Source organism: Corylus avellana, chromosome ca7 (genome assembly GCF_901000735.1).
Source record: "Corylus avellana chromosome ca7, CavTom2PMs-1.0".
In the NCBI taxonomy this organism is placed as follows: domain Eukaryota; kingdom Viridiplantae; phylum Streptophyta; class Magnoliopsida; order Fagales; family Betulaceae; genus Corylus; species Corylus avellana.
In genome coordinates, this window is record NC_081547.1 from 29,907,484 (window position 1) to 29,923,344 (window position 15,861).

A 15,861-nucleotide genomic window follows, 5' to 3' on the forward strand; every position below is an offset into this window, starting at 1 on the left:
ACACAGAAGACGGCAAGTGAAAATAAAGTTGCCCCAAGTGGGCTTTATATCAAGTTGGAGATAAAGTAAGTTGTACAAACTTTCAAGATATTCAATGGCCCAAATTTAATAAAAGGCAACAAATGGAATATCTATCCTCCTTGTTTCCTTTAGAGTAACTAAATTTCACAAACAAACTCAAACTCGTTATATATAAATATAAAGGCATAGCGGGTGCCAAACAGCCACCTCAGCAATACACGGCCACACAGGCCAAGCCCTTCCTACTCTACCCTGTGTATTACACCTTCACCGTCACGAAAACGGCACATTACCAATTGACCATATACTGTATTCTTTTTTTAATTATGAAATAAAAATCTAGAACTGAACCCCCTCAAATGTCTGTCCAAACTGCCAATTACCCGGAACAGCGTCGTAGCTGGTCACCGTCCGACCATCACTTGTGGTGACCTGGAATGAAAGACTCTGTCCATTGAGGTAGGAATTGCTCTGCCAGTTCTGGCCCCAGTTCCTTGACATAGATTGCCACCCTGTCTTGGACCCCTTGATCGACACAGAATGCACATCTCCGGCGCCAGCAACGTTTGTGATCAACACCAAGTTGAAGTAAGAGTGGCCGTTGATTGTAAACCTTATTCCTCCTTTCTTCACACAGGGCACCCTGTTTTGACCAAACACAAAGTATGTAAAATGGGATTAGCTCAATCGCCAAGTATTTTCATATATGGTTTCTAGTAGATTGTGTCCTGATTATGAGTCTTTTTTTCTTTTCTTTTTTACCTTCTAAATGAAATGGGAACAATCCCAGCTCGGTATTGAGCAATTTGCAAGAAAGCAGGCTCTGCCATGTCAAAGTGTTGGAGAGGAGGATTGCACCAACCGCCGTTGTCGTTGGACAAGGCCAAGTTAGGGGGGCAGAAGTTAGTGGCAGTGACAGTGATGGTACCGGGCAGGCACCATTTGGGGTCGTCGTTGCATCGCATCTCGTAACAAGACCCGCAGCTCAAGCCATTGTTGAACAGAGCAGTGCTGAGTGCTGCAGTGTTAGTCCCATACCCTTGGCTGTACAGATTACCGTACCCACAAGCACCCCCTGCAATTAATACAAACGTAGCCGCCTATCAGAAACCCATCAAGCTACAAAGGTGTATGACTTTTTGCTTGAAAGAAGAGAAATTATAAAACAGACTTACCCATTGTGCCGGATGCGTCACCCCCGCCATAGAACGTGGCATGACCGCCTTCCCACCCTCCGGAGTCAGCGTAAGTGCCTCGAAGGCATAGGCCTAGGACAGAGAGCAGAAGAGAAATAGCAGAGAATGCTGCAACAGCCATTGTGTGATTTTGTTTCTAAAGGGTGTGGGAAGTGCTTAGTGCTTAGAGCAGGGGAATGGGGGCAAATTTATATAGGAAAGAGGGGCGTAGGTGGTCTTAAGGGGCTGTTAGCTGTTAGGCGTGGGGTCGTGTAGTAGAAAGGGAAGTTGTCGACGCTCACATCTGCACATGCAAATGTTCTAGTTAGGGTACCAACTGCTGAGCCGTATAGACCCCACCTGCACATGCATTGCTCAACCGTTTTCGTTTTCATATTATGTTTTCTTCCTATATTTTGATTCTCTGTTACGTGTGGTTATCAACTTATGTTGTATTTTCTTATTCAGTGCCTGAGATTATGCAATCACCCAACAGTTTAGGGCCTTTGATTGGGGAGCTTCGGCTCTTACATAAGTCCAACTTGGTGGCTTCAGAGGCACACCAAAAGGAACAAGAGCCCTCTAGATGCGGGCACTATATATGGACTTCTGTTCAGGGTCATGATCTCCATAAATGTTCCCAATGCTGCATGTTTTATGCATTCACTTTGAGCATAACAATTAACTAAAAAGGATCACATGGTATGTTTGCCAATTCGGCAATGCTGATATGGTGTTACAACTAATTAGGTAGGGGCAGCAATTCGTATTCGCATGTCGGATTCGAATCGTGCTAAGAAATTATTATAAGACTATATAGGTCAACTATAGTCCGATTCATTTCATTAAATAGATTAAATTTCTTAACCGTAACTCGTTAATTTTGTATTGGATTCGTGTTGAGTTTGCGAGTAATGTCTAAGCTTTCCTCATTGTAACTCTATGTAGAGGATCTAAGTTACAAGCCAACATGTATATATATATATATAAGCAGCTTAAACCAATAGCTAGGTTGATTTTTCAGGTCCACATGTATGATTGTTCAATGAGGAGATATGGAATCTCTTAAAGTTAGATGAGCTATGCATGACTCGAAAAATGAAGTATATTTTATAATTACATACCCTAAAGTTTAAAGTACTAATCCTACCAACCATGAAAGAAAAAAATAATAATTTGGGGGTTGCAAAAATAGCCACCTCGAATATATATATAATTTTTTTATAAAAAATAAAATAAAAAAATTAGGGACAATATGAAAATTTTTGGATGAAATTGGTTGAATTGAAAAAAATTTGCAAGTTTAGGGAGGTACATTGCAAAAATTGAAATATTAGTGGTCGAATTAAAAATCGTCTCAAACTTTGAGTGGTAAAGTTTACTTTTCCTAATATATATGCGTGGACTTTTGATAGCTTTGTAAATTCATTTTGCCGGTCACTTAAAGTAATCACCTTTGTGCAGGCCATAATTTGTATATGAATGGCATCAAGACGGTGCATCAAAAAAAGAATTTTTTTTTTCATATTTACTATTTAAATTATTAATAAATTGCCAAAAAAAAAAAAAAAAATCTCTATCTATTAGGCATAATCATTTGTACACGTGGTTACTTTTGAATTATGATACAAGGACTTTTATAAGATTAAAATAAGAAGAGGCCGGTGTTAGTTATGCTAAAAGATAAGGGTATGATTTGATTTTTTTTTAATAATTAGTCATAAGTCTACTCATTTCACAATAATATAATGTTCCTTTTGGCATCTCATTTAAATTAATACGTGTGCAACGTACCTTCACGTTTGTTTAATTTGAGAAAGCGGGAGATTTGGTTGTGGGGCCGACCATGTTAGGAGCACATGCAACTCCCGACCTTCACGGTCCCTTGTAGTCATGCATCCTTTTCACCATCAAATTTCCAATGCCTTCATTTTCCAACCCAACAAAAAAAAATAAAAAAATAAAAGATTTAACGACAATTTCTTTCCTCGAAATCTTCAAGTTTGTCTCTTCTGTATGGGAATATTAATATTAATATTATGGAGATTGTGAGTATACATGCAAGAGGCTTTTTTCTGTGTGTAATGAGTAATGAATGTGTATGCGATGTGGGTTCGACCATTTTCGGTGCTAATTTGTCAAAATCGGTGGGCTTGACGAATTACGTACCATCAATAAATGCTATTTCAAGACTGGAAAATCAACATGCATGCATGACACAATTTTTCCTTCATTAAATTACGACTGGAGAAAATTTGTCTGGAAGAAGCGAGAAGTAATTAATTAAGATATAATATATATAATATATATACCTTAATTTGCATGAACATGAAGAGTTTTATACAAATACAATTACAATTACAAAAGGGGTTAAGTGTTAAGGGTGGTAATTTGTGTGTGATCCAAAATTAAGTTGCATCGAAATGGGACCAGGTTGAGGAAACTTGAAATGTGATCCATAAAAAGGCACGTGGATTTTATCCAAATGTTGCAAGTGAAAGTGGCCTGCACAAGGGATTGTCTGTTACAACCTTAAAACATGGAAAGGTGGATGCATCGAGGGGCAAGAGGCAAGAGGCAAGAGGCAAGAGGGGTTTAGAATGGTCCCTTTCCAAATTGCAATGGCAGTTGATGAGTGTGGTCACACATAGCAGCCAGGCCCACAGACAGGTCCCAAATTCAAACTGCCGTTCCCATGTGCATTTAAATGGTGTGCTGGGAGTCACCCTCGCAATGTGACAACTTGGTTTAACTTAATGCCCTGAGCTCTACTTTGGTGAAAGATTTACCTTTCTCAGTGAATTGATGGATAACCCTTTTGAAAGTGAATGGGGTGGTACAAAAACTGCTTCTTTTTTTTCAAAAAAAAAAACATAAAAATGATGATGTAAATAATCGTACGGTCGAATGACTCGAATCTAGTCAATGAACGGCTAAAAAGCGAGTAGGGATAGCCAAAGGTTTGCCAGCACTTGTCTACAGGAAAACTTTATGATACTTAAGATAGCAAAACTAAGAGAATTGTATGGCACTCGGAAAAATAGCTATAGGCTTTTCTCATATCAAGTGTGGGTGTGTGTTGTTATACTTGAAATGGTGAATGATACTATGTCATTCCCTTATATAGAGTTCCTTATATAGAGCACTGATTTGTGGGTTGGCCTTACTTGAATTCTGCGTGGTTTAATTGTGACCGAAATCATAGAGCTATTGGATTCGAACCTGCTTGTAGTAGGTGCACTAAAACTATGGAGTAGTTTTCCTTGGTGCTACCATCCCAACATTCTTTTAACGGGAGTTACAATCCATATTTAAATAGTCATTATGCTAACATGGCTGGTTCAGCTATTTGGATTTTCTCCTCTAGTCGGATCTTATCATTTGTTTTTCATTTAGTTCATTTGCATCGCCTTTCATGGTCTGGTCAAGACTTGTAGTTTGAGCTTTAATTGTCAACCTACCCTGAATCCTAGGCTCAATAGTCTGTTTTCCCAACCCGAATTGGTTGAGCTTATATCTAATTTATCAAAAAATCGAGAAGGTAGTTGTGTCACCCCATTTTGGCCAAACATAAGGTAATTCTGATAACTAAACTAATCTATGATGGTGTAGAACTTTTGACCCTTAGAAACCCAAAGCATGGTATGGACCATGGGCTAAAAAGGGTAGTTTGTTGGTTCATTGGGCCGAAGGACCACACAAAGGCAGCAAAATCTTCATTGTCTTGAACCTATCTAATTTTGATATGGACGAGATTTGATTGTACCATAACAGTATGGTATTAACAAACTTAAACATTGAACCTACTTTCATCTGGGTGTAGTAATTCCTGTTCGCATGATAGATTTAAGTTGGGGTCGAGACATAAGTATAAGATTATATAAGTGAACTCTAACTCAATCTATTTAATTAAATATGTCAAATTTCTCTACCCTAATCACCAATTTCGTGAATTATTGTAAACCCTACTTTCACCTCCACCCAAAATAGTATATTAAGGGTCAAACTGCAATTTTATCAAACGCTAAATTACATTTTAAAAAATTGTATTTTAAAATCAAATAGTACCATAAAACCAAATAGACCCTAAGATATCAAGTGGTGCTGAAATAGTGTCACCCATCTTACTTACACTCTTGAAAAATAGGCGGTTAGATAGGAGGCATATAGAGCAATCCACAATCCACATTGACGTGGATGAGTATTTAGTTGGGGACTAATATCCCAACAAAGAAAAGTACAACTTCCATTAAAAACCTACGTAGGGCGTGTAGTGCTTCAGCTCAAAATTCATTGAATATGAAATACATACAGCATTTAATAACAGTCATGTTACCAGGCACTATTGCCACTAAATGTCGACATAGAATTTGCCTCTCATTTACTACTCAGACAGAGAGAGAACCACCACCGGTTGAATAACAAACAGATTTTCTTCTCTCGGCGATGTGATTTTGAACAGAAACAAGAGAACAAATATTGAGAGGTGCCTGAAATGAATGCTGCATCTTTCTAATCATTGGAAAGCCCTCTATTCCCACAAGAAAAAGACCCAAAAAAATAATAAAGTTGGAATGCAACAAGGAAGAACACATGAATGTATAAGACCTGAAAAGCTACCAAAAAAAGAAAAAGAAAAAGAAAGCCCAATCGCTCTAAAAGAATTAATTTCAAAAATAAATAATACCTTCGGCTGTCAATAAGTCAGTCTATGAACAATCCAACAAATAGGGGCAGGTGAAGGTTGGAAAACTTTGCATCAAAATCTGTTGCTGCTTTCACTTACAGAAATCGAGGTGCTTTCAGGCTTCATCATATGGGGGCCTCGGCCACTGATATCAAGCCCCTGCAACCGGCCAATAGGATCCTGCTGCAACATATCTGTGAAGGCATGTGAGTGGGCTGCAGAATGCAGAGGCTGATGAGGTGTTGACATGTTAGACTGGAATGGATGAAATTGTTGCATTTCCATGTTTTGCGGGTCACGCTGCTGTGAAAAGAACGAAGATGTAGGGTACAAAATGGGGTGCATTCCCAGATTGTAAGTATCAGTGTGTGTCATTATTTCTCCAGTTGCAACCTTGAGCCTCTCAACTTCCTTCTTCAGTGCATCATTTAGAGCTGTTTTGGGAACAGTCATACAAGTACATCGCTATTAGCATGTTCCCTTGCTATTTTCTAGGACAGACAACACATTCACAATAATATACGGATAGAAGTCATAAATACATGGCCAATAGATAATCAATTTGAGGTACTGGCAGACAATAATTGGACCAAATACATGTGCTCGTAGACCACAAAAGTAGGAAGTACACAAATGACTCAAAGGTAGCGCCAACTTTTAGTATCCCATTAAGAAGTAAATTATTGCATAAGTATTCATATAAGGTGGTCAGCACCAAAGTTAGTTCATCTTTGATAGACATCAACCGGGAAAACATGGAACGATTTTTGCTACTTGCATACTGTCCACGCCAACTAAAAGAGATAATAATGCTTGCTCACTTGTAACAAGTGACAAGTGGAAACACTAAACATTCAAGAATGGGTGCACAAAGCAGAGATCATATGTTGAACATAGCATGAGTATGGTTTTATTATCAAAGAAATTTATTTTAAAAACTGGCATGCATGATTCATACCATCACGTAACTGAGCTTGTTGTTCCATAGCTTGTAACCGAAGCTTAAGCTCTGTATTTTCAGTACTCAGGCCCGTTGTATCTCTCTAAAAGAAAACAAAAACCGAAAAGACAAAAAGCCCTCAGTTAAAAATCCCTGGAAAGAAAAACACTGTATGACAAAATAAAGACAACAAAAATTAAAGAACTGGGTTCTTTTTTATATTCAGAATCATGTAAATATACTACGGAAGGATAAATAACTGACAGAAACAACAAGAGACTAATGAGAGAACAAGTAAGTAATCACCAAGGTTTTCTTTACAACAACAACCAACTCCTAACTTACTAGTGTATATAATGTTCATGAGAAAGGGAGATTGCAGCAAGAATAGGTTAAAAAAACATTTTCTTCTTTTTCTAAATTTCGTAACACCTTTTTTAAGGAAGTATCAACATTACATATTTAGTCATATTTGATGTTGATACTTCCTCATATACTTCCCTACACATATTCAATAGGACATATACTACATAAGCATATGTCCTTAACTTTAGAAATGTACCAAATACTTATGAAGTTCATCCAGTAAAGGCATACGACACCACATTGAACATTAGCATTGTTTTGTGATCTATAACTATGTTGTCAACACATTTCCCTTTAGAATCTTGTCAGTTGGTTCGTAAGTTAGTCAACTAGAGAAGGGGGGAGTCAACTAGAGAAGGGGGGGAGTAAGAACTGCAAACCCCACCCACTGGTTAGCACTTGAGCCAAAGCTCAAGTGGCATGAACATTTCCATTACCAATCAATCGCCCATTAATATCACTTTTCATCAACCTTGATCTTTATTTGTTATGCAATTTTAGTGTACATATTATCTTGAAGCATTTTGGTAGCCAGAAAAGTGCAAAGTGCAAAGTTATCACAAATGGGTTACATCAGACTGCAAGGGAGTCCATGCACATCCACGTGAAACAAATAAAAACATCATTTAGCAAGTCAGATAAGCAATTCAGTAAGAACCTGAAAAAGAGTAAGTTGTGCAGAAAGAGTTGTTGCTTCTGTTTGAAGGGTTTGAACTTTTCTCTCAAGTTCTGATATGTAGCGAGCTTTCCTCTCTTTTGAGCGAGCAGCAGACTGTCGATTTGCCAAAATCCTGTATCAAATACGTTGTTAAGTTGTAAGCTTAATTGCAAACTCAAGTAAAACTAATGTTTGTACTTCCAAAAAAAATCACAAATTAACTCTATAAAAGAGAATGTTAACCTTACTAGAGAACCAGACATTTAAATTTCTTCCCATTAAGCACCAGTTCAAAAATGCTAAGTTTATAAAAGAGAATTTCATTTAAGTCTACAAGTAAAGTTTATAAAATAAGGTTAGAATGTCACTAGAATAGCATTAGTCAGCCATGTGCATGACTTATTAAAGGAAGTAGAGACAGAGGTTCAGAAAAACCTAATTTGCTTGCATTAGGTAAATGTAATCAATCCTCTTCATTTGTTTACTCAAGTTTTAGGAAGACTTTTGCTTTTTGCACAAAAAATGGAACGTATCCAGAATGTAGGAACGCATAGCCCGACATTTAAACATATGAAGAAATCATATAATTATGGGTCGACTGGTCCCAGTGGCTCATGTTCATAGCATATTCAAGTAAAAAGGTACACGTTTCAAAGTTCAGTAAATGCCAGTAAATAAACCATTGGACATACATGAAAGTAAGCAATCGAAGCAGGCTAAATCTCCCAGATATTCCATCAAACATTGACTTGAGATAAACAAAACCAACTCATTTCATCTTCTAACATGGATGACCTATATTATACTTGTGATTATAATATGTAGAATGCACTGAATTTTATCTAAAAGATCCCTCCCAACTTCATTTCGATCTATCTATCAAAACTCTAAAAAGGGCTCAGCGGGAACCTAATTCTGAGATCAAAACACCAAAAAACAAGGCAAAATTTTAAGAAATGAAAACAGAAATTCAGCGTGATCCATCAAATTACTAAAACATAATATGTTGTATAGAAAGTAAACCAAGTAGGTACGGAAATATAATGGCAATACATTCACAAAAATGAATCTTTTTTTTTTTCCTTTCAAACTACGAATCTGTTTCACATTCGTATCAAATTTAATACAAAAATATAAATTTTCCACCTAAACATCCCCAGAAAGATAACCAAAAGATCAATAGCTATATGAAACATCACAATTCACAAATTTAATATTCATAACCAAAACCAGAAGAAAAACCCAACCTCTTAGCTCGCTTGGGATCGGCGGTCCACAATTCAGCGAGCTTCTCAGGAGCAATGGCCTTCTTGGCCTCTATGCTCTCCAACATCCAAGGCTCATCCACCGAATTGCTATGCCGGTGCCTCGGCCTCTCGTCGGGTTTCGGGGCAGATGGTCCGGTTCCTTCGAGTCCGGAACCGAACTTCTCGATGTCCATGTAGCTGCAGAAGAGGTCGTCCTCGAGAAATGGATCCGAGACCAGATCCAGGTCGTCGGGGATCCGGATGTGGACCTCGGAGTGGGCCCGCCGGTGATTAGCCCCCCGGAAGGCCGAGGCCATTTCAAGTTGGGGCTGAGAGCTTGAGTTTTGGCTCGGATTCGGGTTCGGGTTTGGGTTTGACGGATCCATGTGTTCGTACGGTGATCAGAGTGGTTCTTCTTCTTCTTCACTCATGATTCACAGTTTGCGCCTCTTGGTACGAGAATAGTTTTTATTAGTTCGAGTCAATGACCCGGAGAAACGGTGTCGTGTTGGAGCAGTTTCTTTAACTTTTCTCACCACCAATCGCTCCTATATAGAAGCTTGTACACATAGTTTTATCCAATATGGCAATATATATCCAATTATCATACACCACCAACTCTTTTAATTTTTCTTTTCCAACAAAAAAACTCCTTTTATTTTCTTATGTGAAAGTAATTCTTTTTTTTTTTTTTTTTCAAATAATATTATGATATGCTGAGCATATATCATATTAACCTCTTAAATGGATTAATTCGGATTGGGTTTCGGTTTTGAGTTTGAGCTCTGATATCTTGATTGTCTCCGTGGAGCATACTTATCTTGTGAGCTTTTTGAAGATTTGTCTTGTATCTGCACGAACTCACAAACGGAATTTAAAAATTCATTGGACTATTTTGGCAAGAACCCTTATACTCTCTCTTGTTTTGTTGTGTTATGTGTGTTTCGGCTTACTTCTTTCTCTTATGTTTTTTGCTCGCCTGTTCGGATCTTTGTTTCTCAAGATCATCGTCATCAAATGCATGATATACGTCTCCAAATAAGAGGTGAGGGGCACATTAAATAATATATCTACCTAATTGAGAAAGAAAATGGATCATCTCCATTTCATTTATTATTAATCGAAAAAAAGAGGATACTCGAAATTAAATGTAGTTATTCTCCAAATCTTGTTGGGAATAATCTAGTGCGGTGTACGTGGCTATTCTAACGTGCGGTAGAGCTGTCAAGTGGGCCAAAGATTTATACGGGCTGGGCTTGTGTTCCAAATGAATGGGACACTCAGGCTGGCCCAAACTGGTTAGGCCTGGACCTGAACTTTCTGACATGTGACAGTAACTTATGTGGGTTGTGGAAGGGGGCCAGATTTGAACAGGCCTAGCAGTGATACATAGCCCAACATCCATATTTATAACTCTCACTTAAAAATAATGTTAGAGATAATAATAATAAGAGACAGAGATGGGAGCGTGGGATGCAGCCATGCCCACAAAATTTTTTTTTTTTTTTTTTTTTTTTTAAAAAAAAATAGTCCAAGGATGAAGAAGTAATTATGGATACCTGATACGTGTTTTGCTTGAACTCCCAACAACCATTTTCTTCACCCACGAAAGCTATAAGATTAATTGCCAAGGTAACAATGTCGGTGACATGGATGATGGATGATGGGTGGGATGGAACATGTATGGACAGGTGTCAATCTGAATGAATTCGAGGGTACATACTCTATTGGGTTAGCGGTCTGAAAGGAGAATAGACAAATGTGGACCTATCTCTGGGTGGCCATGGAGTTTCTGCCGGAGCCACATGATCTCCATGTGCCACACTAGGCGCCAGTCATTTCTTCACACGAAATAAATAGAGTACTCACAGTTGTCTCAAGAAGATAAACATGTCCCATCAGGGAGGAAAAAAAGAAAAAGAAAGAAGTGAAACATTAAATTAACAAGGGTCTCCATCAATTCAGCAGGGTCTGGGATGGAAAAAGAAGATAAAAAGATAAAAAGACAAAAGAAAGGCACGGCTAGCAACAAAAAATTGGCTCTAATGGATCGGCTTTCCTGCTTTCCATGGGAGCAATGATATTTGTTGATGATGTTTAATGATGCTTTCATATACCGTAATAGAGGTTTCAAGGAACAAAAGGAGATATTAAGGGCACCCAGTGGGACACACACCAATAAATTCATAAGATAAGTGCCCTTGTGTTGTGTCCACATCAGCATTGTCTTTATCCTCACTTAAGCTATTGATTTGACTCTCAATTATTACCTAATTGACAAGGCGGCTTAAGAACTATGCATGCCTTCTACTTACTTTTTTGTACTTTTTTTTTTTTATTATTATTACACATTATTCTCTTTACTATTATTTAATTAATTTTTTATCATTATTTATACGAATTTAACCCAAATTCACTATTTTACTTATCATTTCTTTATTTATTAGCCTGAGTTTTTTTGGATTGATATTTTCAGTAATTTTAAAAGAAATATATAAAATTCATTTGTTTAAATAAATTTGGAGTTGCTGAACTACGGGTCTTATGATTTAACTCTTTCCACCCACAATTAATTTATCAAGAAGTATAGTTACAGCAGTTAGGCAGAATGTCATACAAAATTGTAAACATCCATGGTGACATTCGGATGATCACAGGACTGGGATCCAGACATGGTCCAAAAACCAAAGAACATATATTATACTTGAAGAAAGCTAAGGAGGAGTGGGAGAATAAAGCATTTTTTTTTTTTTCTTTCAAATAAGCAAATTAAGATTAGGTGGGATCAGGTACCATAATCAAAGTTCTCTGCCACTTTTTTCTTCAACTTATTCTAAAAATTTCAACCCTCTGTGTGTGTCAGTTCTCTCAACAAATGATTTTGAGGTGAAAAGACAGCCAACACATTTTATCTTCCCCCCATCTGTATCGCAGTTTTTCTCTCAATCTATAAAGAACCCATCAAGCCATCAATTCCCATCTCCGCCTGCTTCACTCAAATCAATCCATAATTCTGTATCTTAAAATATCATCCAACCTCTCTCTCTCTGTCTCTCTCTCTGTCTCTCTCTCGCCTTCTCTTAAGTAAACAAATTTCGTTTGGCTCAGAGTGGATGAAAAGAAGGTGATAATTGTCTTTCAAACTCTCAAAAAACTATTCACCACCCCTTCCCTTATCCTACTGCCCCAACAGGAAGCTTTTTTGAAAGTCTTTTTATCTGGTTAGAATCCTACCAGACACTACAATAACTCAAAAAAGCAGATCAAGAAGAAGTAAGAAGAGAACCAAACAAGCCCCTACTTTGTTGATATATACACGACTGAGATGAACTCCCTTCTTTCCGTCTCCTTTGTTGTCCGGTTCGCTGTTGAGACGCCGCGGAGCAACCAAATCTCAAACCCATTTACAGACGTCTTCTGAAATCAAGAGGGTGTGCGCAAGAATTCTGATTTCCGCTGTTATTTAGTTTTTTTCAGTGCAGAGAATATATTGAGCAATGGTGACAAATCTTCATCATCGTCCGCACCGCCTGCTTCTCGACACAGACTCGAGCACGCCGCCATCCAACGGAAGTAGGAATGATCGCGTGTACGCCAGCGAGGCAAACTTCGATACCAACATGGTGATTATCCTCGCAGCCTTGCTCTGTGCATTAATAGGCGCGCTGGGGCTAAATTCAATCGTGCGTTGCGCTCTAAGATGCAGCCGTAGGTTTGCTTTTGAAACACCGGATGAGACCGCCGCTCGTCTAGCCGCCACCGGCCTTAGAAAGAGTTCATTGCGTCGGATCCCCGTGGTAGTATATGGGTCGTCATCGGGGCCAAATATTCCGGCCACAGATTGTCCTATTTGCATTGGGGAATTTGTAGATGGCGAGAAGGTTAGAGTGCTGCCAAAATGCAACCACGGCTTCCATATGAGGTGCATCGACACATGGTTAGCGTCACACTCAAATTGTCCAACTTGCCGGCAGTCGCTGCTAGACCAACCGACGAGCTCTGACGCCGGTGTTGCTGATGCTGGAATCCAGAATCATACAAATGAAATATCAGAGGGACAAGTGGATGTGCCAATAGCTGTGGATGTTCATGAGGTAAGTTAAATCTTGACCAACTTCAAAGATTTCACAAATCACAACCCTCCATTTCTACTTTTTTTTTTTGTTCTTTTTTTTTTTTTTTTCTTTTTTGATATTAGTATTTTCTTTTCATGTTGTTGGTTTGCTCATGTAATTATGCATAGAGAGACCAGAGACGTCTTTGCTAGTCGCAATGTTAATGCCTACACGAAGGGTTTCTGTATATGATTAGTGTGATAATTAAACAAATTAGTATTTGGAATGTTTGCTTATCTGTTCTTAATTATCTGCGTATTTGACTACTTGTTGGGAGGCCAAACTGTTTATCATATGATGAATGATATGGCCCCCCCCCCCAAAAGTTATGTTGATTTCTCCTATTTCTTTTATAAAAAGTGGGTATTGAATAGACAAAAGAATCAGCATTGAGACTGTATCCAGATATGAAAATCATGTCATAGTTGTATCACAATGTTGAAAATAGTACTCTCTTTACGCTCGAATATTTACAAGTATATTGGCCTATAAATTAAAAGTAATACTACTTTTCACGCTAATTGTTTTAAGTGATTCATATGAAAAGTCATTTAAAATACGCCGACAAAAGTGCTTAACTTGGGGCACTTTCACGCGCATGGCACGTGCCAGTCTCCGGTCAATTATTATTCAAAGTGGTTTGCATTGCCAACTAAAGTCAGTTCCAAGGTTTCGATTCCTTTATTTTGAGTTAAAAGTAGAGTTATTGGGGCATAAGGCATCAATCTCTCTTTTCCTTTTATAACTTCAAACTTCCATACTCTCTCTGCAATATGCCCAATAGAATGTGTGACAGCTCAAAATGTTGTCCCGGCACCATCTTGAGTGAGATCCTACAACTTCTACAAATTTCTTTACAAAACGGTTCAAAATTGTTTAAGTAATTAAGCGAAAAGTTTGGGTTAAAAATCATGCACTCATATTCAGCTAGCAAATTTAACCAAAAAATTGGTGAACTGCATGTCTGCATGCCATAGCTAACTAAATGTAACCCAAAAAAAAAAAAAAAGAATTATTCTGTCATTCCCTCTCCAATCTCCTCTCAATAAAGAAATAATAAAGACATACTTGAGGAATAATATTTAAAAGGCATAGTAAATGTTGATAGCTAAAATAGAAATGAATTTGATGAGATGAACGTGAATGCTCTTTTAGTGGCTGACTTGTTGAATCATATACTTTTAATCATTTTAATAATTATAAACCATCAATTTGTAAAAGTTGTTATAGAATCACACGAGAATTTGGTTTTTCAAATGAAAATGATACTTATATTCCTCGATGCGTACTCTTTGACTGACGTGATGTGGTACTAAAAATTACCATTGCATCTAAAATTTAATGGTAATTTTTTAAGTAGGAGTGCAGCATTTTTTCTTGAAAGAAGCAAGCAACCCACCGGGAGATGAGATGAGAAGATGAAACTTCTTATAGAGTCCACTTGAAGTCCAAAGTGCTTCCTACCTTTTTCTTGGTGTCAGTAGTATAATATGGGAGCTTGTTTAATTATAGAAAGTAAAGAAAGAAGAAAAGGGAAAAGCCGATGGAAAAGGAAGCATTTCTCTAAAACTTTCGTAGGCTAAGGACAATTTAGTGTCTGATTTGATAGCCTTTTCTTATCAACTTTCCCTTTTGCCCTGTTCGATTTGATAGCCATTTGAGCAGAAGCATAAGGAACACAAAAGAATCCTCATTTTTTGTGATTATAGAATGGAATCTTTAACTCTTCTCTTTTTGTTAATCTTCTTCTTTCTAAATGCATTCATGCACTAATTAGCTTTAAACATGTCTAAGTAAAGAGGATACCTCTAACAAAGCATCTTTCATCATTTGGGAACAACCCCCTGTTGGACCCGATTGATGAACATAAATCTTTTACAGATATTTCCTTGATTCGGAAGATTGCGGCAGAGAATTTTACTTTTGGTGGAACAACAACCCTTTTTAACCAATATGTAATAGGTCCACTATACACATACATTTTGTTGCGCCACTATGTATGACTCTACGACTCTTATGTTACATCGTACAAGGGCACAACACGTACCACTTTCGGTACAAAGGTTTGTCAGGGATTGCACCCAATTGGCGTCCAAAAGCTACGCCGTATTGTGACACAATTCATCATTCTTTCTTTGGTAACCAAAGACTTTCAGGAAATGATTCATTCAAGAATTTACCATATTACATTTCCTTAATTTTGGAAGTTGGGCTACCATCGAATTAGCCCGTAATGCAAGATTGCTAGTGGCTAGCCATAGCCAAAAACGTGGATTTAATTTCATGGATGTTGGGAAGCATCGATTGTATTTAATAGAAATAGAATTGTTCGAGCCTAAAAATGTATGTTTTCTGATCGTATCCGTGAACCGTGAACCGATAACGATGCTAAGGGATTAGCTGCTGGCCCCTTGAAACCCATTCCCGACCAAAAGCCCCAAGCCAAAAATCCCCAATCAAAAAACCATTCCACCAACATAAACGCACAAAACCAACAATCCATGCATTTCACACACACAACACCACCGATTCACAACCAAACCCATCGCCATGCACAGCAGAGATTCAAGGACAAAATTAGCATCACTTTTGAGGAAGAAAATGGAAGCAACCTTTTAAGTTCAAAACCATAAAAAATAAAAATAAAAAAAA

General features: G+C 37.8%; 3 protein-coding genes across 3 annotated transcripts; 1 reads left to right on the plus strand and 2 right to left on the minus strand.

Moving 5' to 3' along the window:
- Positions 1 to 17: 17 nt before the first annotated feature.
- Positions 18 to 1,390, minus strand: LOC132188338 (expansin-A8). The gene is made up of 3 exons (XM_059602760.1): positions 1,197 to 1,390; positions 784 to 1,096; positions 18 to 664 (listed from the first exon to the last, which is right to left on the minus strand). The coding sequence occupies exons 1-3, from the start codon at positions 1,336 to 1,338 to the stop codon at positions 361 to 363; spliced, it is 759 nt and encodes a 252-aa protein (XP_059458743.1). The 5' UTR covers positions 1,339 to 1,390; the 3' UTR covers positions 18 to 360.
- Positions 1,391 to 5,687: 4,297 nt separating this feature from the next.
- Positions 5,688 to 9,591, minus strand: LOC132188337 (bZIP transcription factor 18). Its single transcript, XM_059602759.1, has 4 exons — positions 9,095 to 9,591; positions 7,848 to 7,980; positions 6,842 to 6,926; positions 5,688 to 6,317 (listed from the first exon to the last, which is right to left on the minus strand). The coding sequence occupies exons 1-4, from the start codon at positions 9,478 to 9,480 to the stop codon at positions 5,956 to 5,958; spliced, it is 966 nt and encodes a 321-aa protein (XP_059458742.1). The 5' UTR covers positions 9,481 to 9,591; the 3' UTR covers positions 5,688 to 5,955.
- Positions 9,592 to 11,929: 2,338 nt separating this feature from the next.
- On the plus strand, positions 11,930 to 13,440 carry LOC132186496 (RING-H2 finger protein ATL74-like). Its single transcript, XM_059600474.1, has one exon. It carries the CDS (start codon positions 12,592 to 12,594, stop codon positions 13,195 to 13,197), a length of 606 nt encoding a protein of 201 aa, XP_059456457.1. The 5' UTR covers positions 11,930 to 12,591; the 3' UTR covers positions 13,198 to 13,440.
- Positions 13,441 to 15,861: the final 2,421 nt, after the last annotated feature.